Source organism: Phaethon aethereus (assembly GCF_964289735.1).
Source record: "Phaethon aethereus genome assembly, chromosome: 5".
Classification (NCBI taxonomy): Eukaryota; Metazoa; Chordata; class Aves; order Phaethontiformes; family Phaethontidae; genus Phaethon; species Phaethon aethereus.
Window position 1 is genome coordinate 36,166,995 of NC_138579.1, and position 12,899 is coordinate 36,179,893.

The 12,899-nt window shown below is 39.2% G+C and overlaps 1 protein-coding gene across 1 annotated transcript in view; it reads left to right on the forward strand.

Moving 5' to 3' along the window:
• The window catches only part of LOC309405626 (neuroendocrine protein 7B2-like), a gene marked incomplete at its 3' end in the record, with an annotated part of 29,104 nt that extends 17,135 nt beyond the window's left edge, over positions 1-11,969 (forward strand). Inside the window, 3 exon segments of the mRNA XM_082000439.1 lie at positions 2,661-2,773; positions 8,283-8,336; positions 11,874-11,969. Coding sequence (XP_081856565.1) covers positions 2,661-2,773; positions 8,283-8,336; positions 11,874-11,969 — 263 coding nt within the window.
• Positions 11,970-12,899: the final 930 nt, after the last annotated feature.

The following is a 12,899-nucleotide window of genomic DNA, read 5'->3' on the forward strand; positions in this document are numbered from 1 at the left end:
GTTATCATTCTGCACAGATGAGGTTTACCCTTATTTTAGAGACTTTCATTGTGCCAAGAGGAATGAAACTGTCTGCCCTGATCTCCAACCCAGACCATGAGTCAATATTTAAGATACCTTGGCTCCAAGCCACGTGGCTTTATAGCTCACTGAGGGTGCATCTGTGCCAAGAAATGGAGAACTTCGTGGACGTACCCCAATGCGTTGCACGCAGGCTGGCTCTGGCAGAGGAGCAGTGCGGCCCTGGAGTGCCGGAGTGGTCCGGAACCCGAGACTCCCAGTACGTCTCAGCCTGCAGCCGCCTGTAGACCAAGCCACGCGGGTGGCTGGTGCTGAAGGGTCTCTAAAGCAGCACTGCATGTGCATGATATAGACATACCCTGAGGGAACTGATCTTTTTTCCTGTTATTTGAGCCAAGGAATGACTTCCAATACTGAAAGTAGTAGTAAAACACCCATTGGCTGCCTTGGGAGCTGGAACTGGGAAGGAGCACTTTATTTTCTCTCATTTTTTATTTGTGAGCTAAGAGATCCTTTCAAAATCTTTTCTGTTTAGCCTTCTTTTATGTTATGTGGATAATGCGAAACAGTTGCCTTTATTCTTATTAAAAAAATGTTCTAACTAGCTTAGAATTGATCAAAAAATAAATATTTGTCATGAAAAGTTTTGCAAACATTGCTTTTACGTTTCACTCAAAAATACGACAAAGTTTTGTATAGTCCTTCCTTGCTGTTTTCTATTACAGCCTATTTGGTGATGATGCCTGTATCTCTTCTGAAACAATGTCTAATCTTCCGTTTTGTTCCATACAGCTGCTCTCTGACAAGTTGCAAATGATGGGTTTAGGTTTTCTCACACAAACACACACACAGACTTTCTATCTTCTGTGCTTGCCCATTAGACTTCTGTTGGTGACTACATAAATAAATTAGAAATCTGGCATCCAGAGGAATGCCTTTGAAAATCCTTTCAATTTTTCTTTCTTAGGTGAAATAAAAGTTGTTAGCTAAGCTAATACAGCCAGATCTGAACACAGGGGGAATTCCTAGGGAAGCGCTGCCTGCTCAGATAAATGGCTCTGTCGTAGGTACGCTGAGAGTGAAGATAGTATCTACAAGGATTAGAGTAAAATGTTTTTCAGAGCCTTAAATGGAAATTCAAGTGGTGACTGTATTATGCATACAAATTACCAGAGGCCTTCCTCAACCAGATCTGTGGATTTGCTTAATGGAAAACAATTTTTCCAGTCACTGTCTACATGTGCACATTCCACAGCGGGAATACATGAGCCTGGAGCACTTGAGCTTGAAGACTTTTGGAATAGCAGTCACAGAGGGCACACATATGTCCAGCTGCCCTTTGTGTTTTCTACCAAATGACACAGATGCTCGGAGAAGGTCTACCACATTTCTGTTGTCATTTGCTTCTCTCTTGAGATGACACTGTCCCTGCTGAGACCAAAATAATTTTTAAGTGCTTGTAGTTAACTTTAGTGGTTTCTGAGTTACTTAACCAGTACGGTTAGTTTTCCCCTGTTTCCTACTGGCAACTTTATTTTTCCCCCATTCTAAGGAGAAAAGAGAGAAAGCAGGCTCTGTTGGACTTAGAATAACCTCCTCAGGTCACTGAACCGACTCATTTTTAAGTCAAGTCTTTACCGTTTCCCACATCTAAGGGAAAAAGATAATCCATCTGCACATCTTTTTACATCATGATCACATGAGGACAGAAGGGCAAGTCCACAGGTGTGTCCTCTGGAGTGCCTGTGTGCTGGCAGATGTAGCTGCTTGGATGCCCAGCTTCATGCCCTGGGTGGTAGGATCTCCTTGGGTATGTCTGGGAGGAACTTGGCCTGCAAGCTCCCCACGCTGACAAAGCAGAGGGAGCTCCAGCAGCAGACTCTATCCAAAGAGCTACTCTGGTCTCAAGTTGCTGAATCTTTGTTTAACCTAAAGATGACTTATTTTTGGTAAAAAGTCCATAAGCTGATTTTTAAAAGAGTGTTATCCTTGATGTGACCCTGCCTGCAAGACCATCCGTTGTGATTAAAGGAGGTTTCTGGACCCATCAGATTAGTTACCAATCTGCAGAAATGTCTTCAGCATAAAACTTCTGACATACTGCATTTTTATGAGATCTTATGATGCATAAATCATTTTCAGCCATTTTGAATAAAGTAGCAAAACAGAAATTGGGTTCCATGAAGAGCTGCTCAGTGAAGGAAAATGTCTTTGCTCACAGCATCGTTTTACCATGAGCTTCAAAAGTGTTGCCTAAACAATTTCTACAACTTCCTGTGGGCATTTAAAAATTAAGAGGATCCCTTCTGAATCAGAATAACATGCAGTTCTATGTAAAATCAAGCTCAGTCACTAATTTAAAAGAAAAACAAAAAGGAGCAGGAGAGCTTGCAGAATAAATTTATTTAGTTTTGAAGTTTCATTAAGTTGTGTGTTTGTTTTTTTAAATTAAATATATCCTGCCAAACTCCTTTCACAAGAAAAAAAATACCTGATATTTCCAGTCATCCAGTTCTTTTTTTTTTTTATAATTGCATTTAAGAAGTTTGCTGATTAATGTGGCACTTACTGTGTGCTATTATTATTTCAAAGCTACTAACATATGTATTTTCTAATACTTTTCTAACATACTTTTGCAGTTGATGATGGGTGTCTAGAGAACACCCCAGACACAGCAGAGTTCAGCAGGGAATACCAGCTGCACCAACACCTTTTTGATCCAGAGCATGACTATCCCAACGTGGGCAAGTGGGTGAGTACATGCTTCTTGCTTATTTTTGTGGCATGTGAAACTCAGTATTGTCTGCTGCGTGAGATACTATGAAACCAAAAGGAAAATACTGTGCTTGTTGCTGGAAAAATTATCACCCTAAGGGAAGTTTCTCAAAAAGGTGAACTTGCCATTAAAAATATAGAAATAATGCCTGTGATTGAGGAAAAGCCCAAAAAAGTAGAAACCCTTGTCTTATCACCTGTCCCAAAGAATGACAACTATGTGTGTGCTTGATAAATGCAACAAACCACATTTCAAACTACAGTGAGCATGTAACCAAAAATAGTGCAGTTTTTAGCACAAGATTTCAAAGCATAACAGGGCCCTGATTTGAAAAATTATCCAGGTGCTCTGACTATTGACTGTTCAGCTACTTCGATGCTAAAAAAAATATAAAAATAAATGGAGTGCAGCAGTGCCTAAATACCTTAAAAAATCTCGGTCCAGGCAACTTGTTCTAAGGAATCCGCTCTGCCTTAAGGGTTTTGGAGGATTTGCTGCTGCTTCTTCCTCTGTTCAGGTTGTGCACTGTATTATATTGAAAACCTATTTTACACGTTGCATGTAACAAATACAGCAAGCTATGCTACGGGCAAAAATCTTGCTCTGAGCGTACAAAGACTTTAATAACTCCAGCTAGACTATTTCTGCAGGCTAGAGGCTCCAAAGAGAGCTCTGCTGCTTAATCTTAGACTGCATCAGTTGAATGTCCGATCCCAAATCCGTCTTCAGGCGCCAGGAAAACAATAACAATGATCATAATTTATGCTCCTAGAGCAAATCATGAAATCTCATTTTACATTGTTATAACACTTTACTTAAGATTGCCCTAACCCAGTGCTCTGTAAGCATATATCGATAAATGGACATATTTGGCAGCCTCTTCCCCTGCTGTAATTGTGAGACAATGATTCATCGTTCATAATCAAACCAGTGTAAGATTTATAGTCTTAATTACTTATGTGAGTGCTACATTTCTAGAGAGAATCATGCCAAAAAATCTGAATTTTGGAAACTTGTTGCGTTCTAAGTAATTACCATCAAAGGTTTTAATTTTAAAAACACCAGATGGTGAACTTTCTTATTTATGCCAGATAATGCTGTTAGTTTTCTTATTATTCATAAGTAATTTACTTTCATAATACCATTTTGAAGACTATAAAAGCACTTCTGTAAATCTTTGGCCTATAGCAATATTTCAGCATCAAGCGTGCATACTGCGTTGCCATCAGCAACGTATGTACTTAAATAGTAGGTAATCATTAGTGAATACTGGCCTTTTTTCATTTCTCCATCCATCACTACTAATTCAGGGGAAAAAACTGCTCATGCATGGATTAAAACAGACTGCTAGGTACTAAACAGTAATCATATATAGCTGCAGCGTGGCCAAGTCCAGATCTTTCTAATTAGAGATGAAACAGCTGGCGATGTGCATGAGCGAATGTTCTGCCGAGATTTGGGAGAATTGCCCCGAGTGCCTCCTCGTTGTATGTTACTACACATTAAAAAGATAAATACAACAGTATCTGGTTTTATGGCTGTTTTTGTTATTTCTCTCTCTCCGGGAAAATAAAAGCAGAAAAGCACTCTAAAAATTAGCTGTTTGAGACTTTATAAAGGAGAGATAAAATCGATCAGATCTTTTAGGTCACTTACTGTCATCTGGATTAGGTCATAAATGACCAACACAGCCAACTGCGGGCTGCCCAGTGGGTGCATCCTCATCCTCCCGCTGCCCCCAGCCGCCAAAATCCCCGCCGCCCACCGGCAGCCCGTTCCTGCTTCTCCCGTGGAAGAGCCCAGGACCAAACGCCCCGGGGGCTGTAACGGCCGCGTATTCGCAGACCGCGTTTCCGCGAGCTCCTGCGTGCTGCGAAGGCGCTAGGCTGTCACCGCCGGCTGAAGCCCGCGGAGCCAGCGTGTCTCCTGGACCCGCGCGAGCTGGCGCGCGCTCGCAGCTCCCGGGGGAGCTTCTCCCCTGCCTTTTCCTGCCACGGAGCGGCTGAGGCCGCATGGCAGTTCCCACTGACGCGTCCTTTCAAGGAGCCAGCATCGCATTCCTCAGCGTAGCCACGGTAAAACCCAAATTACATTAGCAGGTCAGAAAAATAGAAGAGACCTGCTTGTTCATGAATAATGGGAAAGAAACAGGTTGGTCGGTTTGTTTTGGTGACACTCTCGCGCTTGCAAAGCTGTGGGACCTCTGCAGTACCCTCTGAGTAGCAGACACGTTTTAGAAGGGTAAAGCAAGTCTAGAAGCTGTCTCATCCAGCAAAGTGCATGATTCCATGTAGATCCTAAATATTATGTGTAAATGCTGCTAATGCATATGAAGATATAATTATATAAATCATGGTAAGTGTACGCTGGGTTAGGAGAGGGAAGAAAGAGGAAGAATTTTCCTGTCTTTGGGACAACTCTTCATATATCAGTATGCTGGCCTGTGGGAAGTCTTGGCAACAGGCTGTTTATAGGGTGAGATACACGGCTTATACCCTCTTCCCCAGGCCCGAAGACTTTTTTTTTTCTCTTCATGTGTGGAAAATATAGAGGGAACAGTGGGAATAGTAAGATGAGGGACTTTTGGAGGTTTCTGCCCTGGTGTGCAACTATAGTTTCTAAGATTTCTGGGGTTTTTTTCCCTGCTCAGTTCAGACTTTTCCTTGCAGGAAACAGGTACTTTCCATGTAAATCTGCCTTTTCCCACATCTTGAAACTTGACCCTTTAGATGGTCTGAAGAAGTGTTGTTGGCATCCAGAAAGGCTTCCATGAAGATACCTTACAATATACAATTTACAATACAAATCTAAAAACCACTTACATGTCATGTAAGTCGTTATTTACTGAAACCCAAAGCGTTAACTGCTACCACATGTCAGGGTGAAAAAGAGGAGGGAAGTTCAGCTGTGTTTTCTGACACCAGTATCAGTACAAATAGAAAATTAAAAGCAACTATGTTTTTCAGCAACACTTCTTTTTACTGAAGCAATGGATAACATTTCATTCTAAGGGTAGAAATAATGCCAGCTTATCAGCTACAGTAGAGGGATCCAAGACAGTACAAAGAAAGGGAAACAGGGATAAAAATATTCAACAAAGTTGAACTCCTTGTTAAAGAAGTTACCACCTCTGGCTTCCTAATTTTAATGGAAACCTGAAACTAGTTACTCAGATTTTATTTTATTTCAACTCCAGTTACAGTGAGCAACATTAAGTCCATCTTACTTTACCAACTGATGTTGTTAAATACCTGAGCAGCCATGGTGATTATTAGGACGGGTTATGGTAGATCTGGTCCCCTCTTCAATTTCAGACCAGTGTAGTATGCTTCGTGTAATAGAAATTATCATGCTTGATATTCCTGATACGACTGTAAATTGACTGGAAAAAAGAAAGCTCTCCTGAAAGGGTGCAACCTTGCTAATGCAATTATCCTTTTCAGTTTTGCTTAATAATTGTGCAAGCCCAGATTACAGAGCTAATGATTATTACTGACTTGAAGTTTCAGTGAAGTCTAAAAGATCTAAGGGTGAATCTCTGGCATTAGTTAGTTGCTTGAAAGCTTTTTAACTTCTGCGCTTTTCCCACCCAAATCCCAACCTATAGTAGCCCAACCCGAGTAGCTGGGAGGGTGCAGGAAGCTCCAGGAGTGAGGGGACAGTAGCAATTCACGTGCAGCACGTCTCCAGTGAGGTGTATCTTTAACTGGAGAAACTCTGTGCCGTCATTCCTAACAACTCCTAGGTGAGGGATGAGAATGGTGAGCACTTCACGGGCAAATTTTGGTGGCCGATGAGCTCAGGTCCTTACGCAATGGGACATATTTTCAGGATTGCTATTGCCATACAAGCACGCTCTTAGCTCACGCTCCATAACCTCATCTGCTTTGCACTCCACATAATGCTTAAGTAGTGGTTATGGTCTTGAAACATTCCCAAACAGACTAAACAAAATACAGTCTTCCCGAGCAGGAATGGTTCAATTGTAAGGAATTTTCCTGAGTGACAGAAATGTTAGCTCCGGTAGTCATGAAATTCTTTTTATTTCAGAAACACTATTTTTCCTCTCATGAAAAGTATAAGGTCAAATAGTTTACAATGAGAGGCTTTCGTGCTGCTTTGTTTCCTAAAGAGAATAATCTACGCATCCATGGGTTTCTTTAAAACGTTAAATTTAAGTTTTCCCGAAGTGAGTTTGCATAAATGAATAGCCAAGAATGTCTCCCTTGTCCAACTTCATCTCTGTTCCCTTTTGGCACAGCTCAGACAAAATAACTGAGGTTGGGCAAGAGATAGGCCTTGTGAATTTGGGGTTTAATGAACATGAGAAGTACAAAACAGACAATTTTGGCAGATTTCATTGTAACACTTGAAAATGTTTGTTTTTTCTCATATCAAGGCTGCAGAGAGGGTAGAAGTGTTTGGTGAATTTGTCTCGCGCTAGAATTACACTTTCTATTTATATAATCAATGTTAGGTCAGTTGTTTATAGCAGAATTAATGGCCTTGTTTATACAGTGTTCTGCTTTTATACATGTAATTCTTCTCTCCTTGCATTTTCAGGTTAGGGTTTGGTTTTGTTTTTCTTCATAATACACAATTGAAACAAAATGTGTTGAGCATGTGTGTGTTATTCCAGACTTTATTAGAATTCACTACTTGTATGAAATACAACAATATGTGGATGCACTTATGTAAACTATGGTCAGAGGGGGTTTTTTTGTGTTGTGTGGGTTTTTTTTTTTTTTCTTTTCTCATCATCATAACTTTCTCTTCTGCCAAGATGTTTTTGGCAGTTTTTAAAAGGTTTGCCATTAAAAATGTTATAGACCAAATGGTTTTTAGAACTTTATTTGAGGGCACTACTTAAACAAAGGACGAGTTGGCGCTGAACTCCTTTCAGCAGAACTTTGCACTGGGAAGTGTTGATATCTGGAAGGGAATAAGCAAAGACAACAAAACAGTAGGAATGACGCCGATTGCCACTTCTAAAAGGAACTGAAAATTCCTTGTAAAGCAAATATTTTTTGCTCCTGTTCTTGTGTCACCTCAAATGTATAGAAAGATGTATCAGAGGCAGGATTCCTGCTTCCTCTCCCTCCAGCTCTTGGTTTTCTTTTTTTTTCCTTCTGTCTTTTTTAAAAAAAACACTGTATATGTACTTATATAATGAGTCACGTGATGGGCAACATGCAGTCTGTATCATTATACCAGCATGTACTTGAAGCACTTACTACCTGAACAGGGATGATAATATAGTGCAACCTAGTGGAAAATTACTCGCTATTTAATTGTTGATAAGACTGTGACTGCTCCTGAAGAACTGCAACAATCTTAGCAGGAATTTCCCAATATTTATTTGTGGTTTATCTTTCCCACAAAACTACACACCCCTCTAAATGTGTGTCTAATATTTAACAGCAAAAGTAATATGTTAAAAGAAGAGTGTAATTAATTTGATGGCTGCATTTTTCTTCCCTTCCAGAGCAAGAATTTACTCTTTGAGAAGATTAATGGTGGTCCAAAAAGAAGGAGGAGGGTAACTATCAGAATACTTTATAGCCCCTGTATCATCTAGAGAGCTAATAAGAATTAAAATCACACTGTTGAAATGAAGAGTTAGTCTAATGGATCTGCATTATACCTTAGATAATGCATAAAGTCAGGGAATCTCTGTGATAAGCTACTACAGCAGGCTTTAGGACTGTCCACAGAGTACAAGGTGTATTTCTCTAAATACCCTGTTGCTTCTAGAAGAGGCACTTCAATGCAGAGCATTAATTTAAAAACTTGATATTATCTGTATTTTAAAATTTATCCTATTTGCATGAAATCATTTAAAATTATTTAAATGTCTTTAAAACAGAAATTAAAAGTTCCCTACTAAAAATATTGGTAAAATTAATTACCACTGTCCATGCATGTGAACATCGTTTTGGGTGTAAATGACAGTAGAACTGGTTCTTTAGCTGATGTAGTTTGTTTTATTTACATACTTCGATTTACTTCAGATTTAACAATCTCTGTGTTCCACTCACTTGAAAGAGAATGATGAATGGGTTCTCATTTTTCTGCCCCTGAAACAAGGAAGGCAATTCACGTATGACGGAGAACCTCCGCACAGTCCACCTCAATATTGTTTCTTTTTTTGGTAGTGTCAGCCTTTCTTTTATCAAAAAATCACTTTCAGGCAGAGTCGAAATCTTTAGCTTTGCTGCTAGTATATTTTTTTACAAGAAGAAAAAGTCCAGCTCTCTGCCAGAAATCAGCTTTTCAAAACATGGCAGCATAGTTTATACTGTAAATGAAGCAAATGTGGTTTAAAATAACTGAAGCGTAAGTGAAGATGATTTTATTTATTTATTTATTTATTTATTTATTATTTAACTCTCTAACTTAAAGTCTTTGCTGGGAAGGGAGAAGACGATTTCATTTCTTACTAATTCACACATCACTGGTAATAAACCCTATTCAACTATAAGTTAATGAACGATCTTGAGCTTGGTATCTGCCTCCCGCTTACATTTGATTTTTGAGTTTGTTAGCGGAAAAGGAAAAAGTGTAGGCACCTGATTTTAACTCTAAAGGGAGTAGTATTTACTCTGGAAATAGTTATGTGGAGTATTTATTAATAACTAGAACAGCATGTTAAAGTAGGATTAGTGCAATGTATACGTAAGAAAAAAAGAAAAACATTTGCTGTCTCTGTGCTGATTGACGTAATCGGATGCAAAAGGAGTAACGGCTGGAGAGACGCGGCAGCCACGTGGCCGGGGTAGCCCAGAATTTTGGAGGTGAAGCTTCAGTTTCTTGCTTTGCAGCAGATTTATTTTCTTAGCACAGGCATGTCACTTCATCGTAAATTCATTAACATTTAAAGTATCTTATTGTTTTGAGAGTAATACTATAATGATTACTAACGCTTTAGTGAACGGTTCAGAATTTTCACTTTATCAGCAGAAGGGTAACCTGGAGCTGGCAGCAGCAGAGTGTATTTTTCCAAAAACCAAAAAGCCCACCGGATTCCCCTCCTGCCTTCTGCGGTCCCCGCCACTCCTCCATGCCCTCCTGCACAGACAGAGAGTTTAGGGAGCGCAGCTTCTGGCAAGTCTTTTCGGGTCGGAACATTCCAATTTTAGCTTAAAGCAAATCCTATTTGGAGAACTCTCCATGGAGAGTAACTATCACAGAGGCACCACTGGAGTCTACGAAACTGCATATTCTATGTGTATGTTCGACAAGGAAGCCTCCAGTGACCTCTAATTTAACTAGCAATTCTCCCCTTTTCTTAATTTCTGTGCATGAGCATCGCCCTCCCAGAATCTCTATCCCGGTCATGACAGGAGTGCTTCCGTAATCGGAGTCACGTTGCCGTGGGCTCGGAGCTGTGCACAAAGGTACTGGGGAGCTGCATTACTTTAAATTCAGCACAGCTGCATGGGATTAAACACTTTTTAGTCAAATCAGCCAAAAAATTTTGCATTATATTTTGTGTTTTCTTTTGTCGGTTGAGAAGGATTCAAATTTTTATGTATTCTCATTCTCTTCCATTTTATTTCAAAAAGCAGCAAGCAAGTACCATTCCAAAAAAAAGGCCAATTAATCTTCCTAAGAATCTTCAAATAATTCCTAGAAGTTTATGCAACAGCCGAATTTCACTAAAATAACATTAAACAGAACTTCTTTAAACAAACACAAACAAATCATTTACATGTGTCTTATTTTTAACATTTAAAGCATTAAATTAGAGTAAGTTTTCTTTTCTAAGATTTTTCTACATTCATTTCTGGTTCTTAATATTTTTACGTTTTCACTTGTAGCAGGCAAAGTACTCAAAGAAACGTAGAAGAAAGCAAAAGGGCTGCTCGATGCTATGATTATTAATGATAGTGTCTACAAATTTGGAGAAACCCAAAGGCTTAAAGACAGACAAACCCCAAATCTTTTCCAGAGATTTGACAAATACTTGGGATATTTGAAAATAAATATTTCATGCCTATTTTAAAAGTTGTTTGTTGGGTTTTTTTGCGTAGTTTTGAAGTCCTGTGTTTTGGTGAAGGAAGCACAGAAATATCTCAAGAAAAGTAATTTCTATGATACAGCCAGCCTGACAAGAATCAGGAGATATTGGAAAATTTGCATTCCTCCAAAGCTTGTGCTTAGGCAAACAATTTTTATTGGCGTCAAAAACCATCACACTAGAATTTTTGTCTGTATCTGTGAAGGAGAAAGTGTATACTTGAATTTTGTTTACACTGACACTGTAACAGGCCAGAAAGTGGGTGTAAATAATATTTGTCTGAAGTTCCACTAAACCGCTTGATACTTGCAAATAAAGTAAATACATTTTATTCTGTGAGTATAGATAAAATTCAAGCATAGGCTTTCTACATTACTGTGATCTCCAGAGAGTTTTGAGACAGGATCTGTTCATCTTCAGTCTCACGTTGTGCTGCTTACACGGCGCAAAGCGGAGTTAAACCCTCTCCGGGGACCTTCTTTCCAGCCTTCCCTCCTTCTGGCGCTGGTAGGAGAGCCATTTCCCATGCCAAAACCTCGCTTGGCTCTGCTTCTGTGCCAGCAGTTGTTTATCTCGGCATCGAGAGAGGAAGCGAGGAGGGGTTTCCTGGAGAGGAGATGGGCTGAAGAAGAGACTTTGGTCAAAACCGGTGTCGTGTTATCTACCTTGTCTCCCGGCGTAAGGTCGAGCAGAGGCTAGCGATTTAGGCTAAAACTTACCTGTGCTACTCTGACAAGTTCTGTCCTGCCTCAAGAATTAGGGGGTTAGATCTGCTGCTGCTTCTCTGCTGAGCTGAGGAAAGGATGAGTGGAGCAAAAAGCCAGCGTTTAATTCAGACTGTCCTATGTTCCCAGTAGTCCTCCTTCACCTGTATTCTTTTTAGTGGATCGGATTAAATTCTTGCACACAACAAATATTAGAAAACGAAACATTGATTTTCAGATTTATTCCCTGGACTTGACAGATAAGAAATATATAACTACATCCACCAATCCTAGTTACCTTTTCTGTGTTTCCCTGTTCCTAATAAGTATAAATAATTTTAAACTTTTTCAGAGTGTGAACCCGTATCTGCAAGGACAGCGACTGGATAATGTTGTAGCAAAGAAGTCTGTTCCACATTTTTCAGATGAAGACAAGGGTCCTGAATAAGTGCAATAAAAATGCATGACGAAAACTCATGCCATCCTCTGCTAGATCGTAATACTGCTTATATATAATCATCTATTAAAATCCTTGTGTATGGCAGCATGTTTATTATTTATATAATTGTAGATGAAAAACAGCTGTATTTATAACAGTATGTTCTAGATAACAAATATATGGTTCTGCTTTTTGTTAAATTATGATAAAAGCACATTTCTGTTGTTTTTATTTTAGCCATGGAGCAAACTTTAAAAGTGTTAGTCATTTTAATAGCTAATGTGAGGTAAATGGTCCTAATGAGCAGCTTGTAAATAGGAAGATGTTAAAAAGTGCCCTGACTCCAACATTTAATCTTAAATGTTACTATGTTTGACACATGAAAATTACAGTTTTATGTTTTGTTCACAAATATTGTTACTTAGCAAAGACAAAGTATTTATTTTATCCAGAGAATTTTGGCTTTTGGTCCATTTTAATAAACATTTAAGCAATCTACAAGGTTTGCAAAGTGACATTTTCCAAAATATTTGAGAGGCTCATTTGTCTCGGTTATTGCTGTGCAAATTTAAAAATTAAAGAACTGCTTTTTTAATCTATCCACTGGAATATTTTTCTGTTAGTTTTAATCACTTCATGCCCACAACTTTCCTGAACGCTTGCACATCTTTCTTCCTCATCAATGGTACTGCTGCGTGGAAATTCATCTCCCCCGCTGTTCTTTGCCTTAGTAACAGCAGCATTTCTGCATTATAACGTGCTTAAACTGTGTGCCCCTGGGATATTATAAGTGAAGATGGAGACATTTGTTGGTGTTAATACGGTTGTGTCAACATCCTCTGAATCTAAATCCAGGATATGAAGGTCATTACAGTCGGTGATCTTCTGAAAAACGATGGTACTTTAATAACACTGGTAGCTATCACTGCTCTTGAAGTT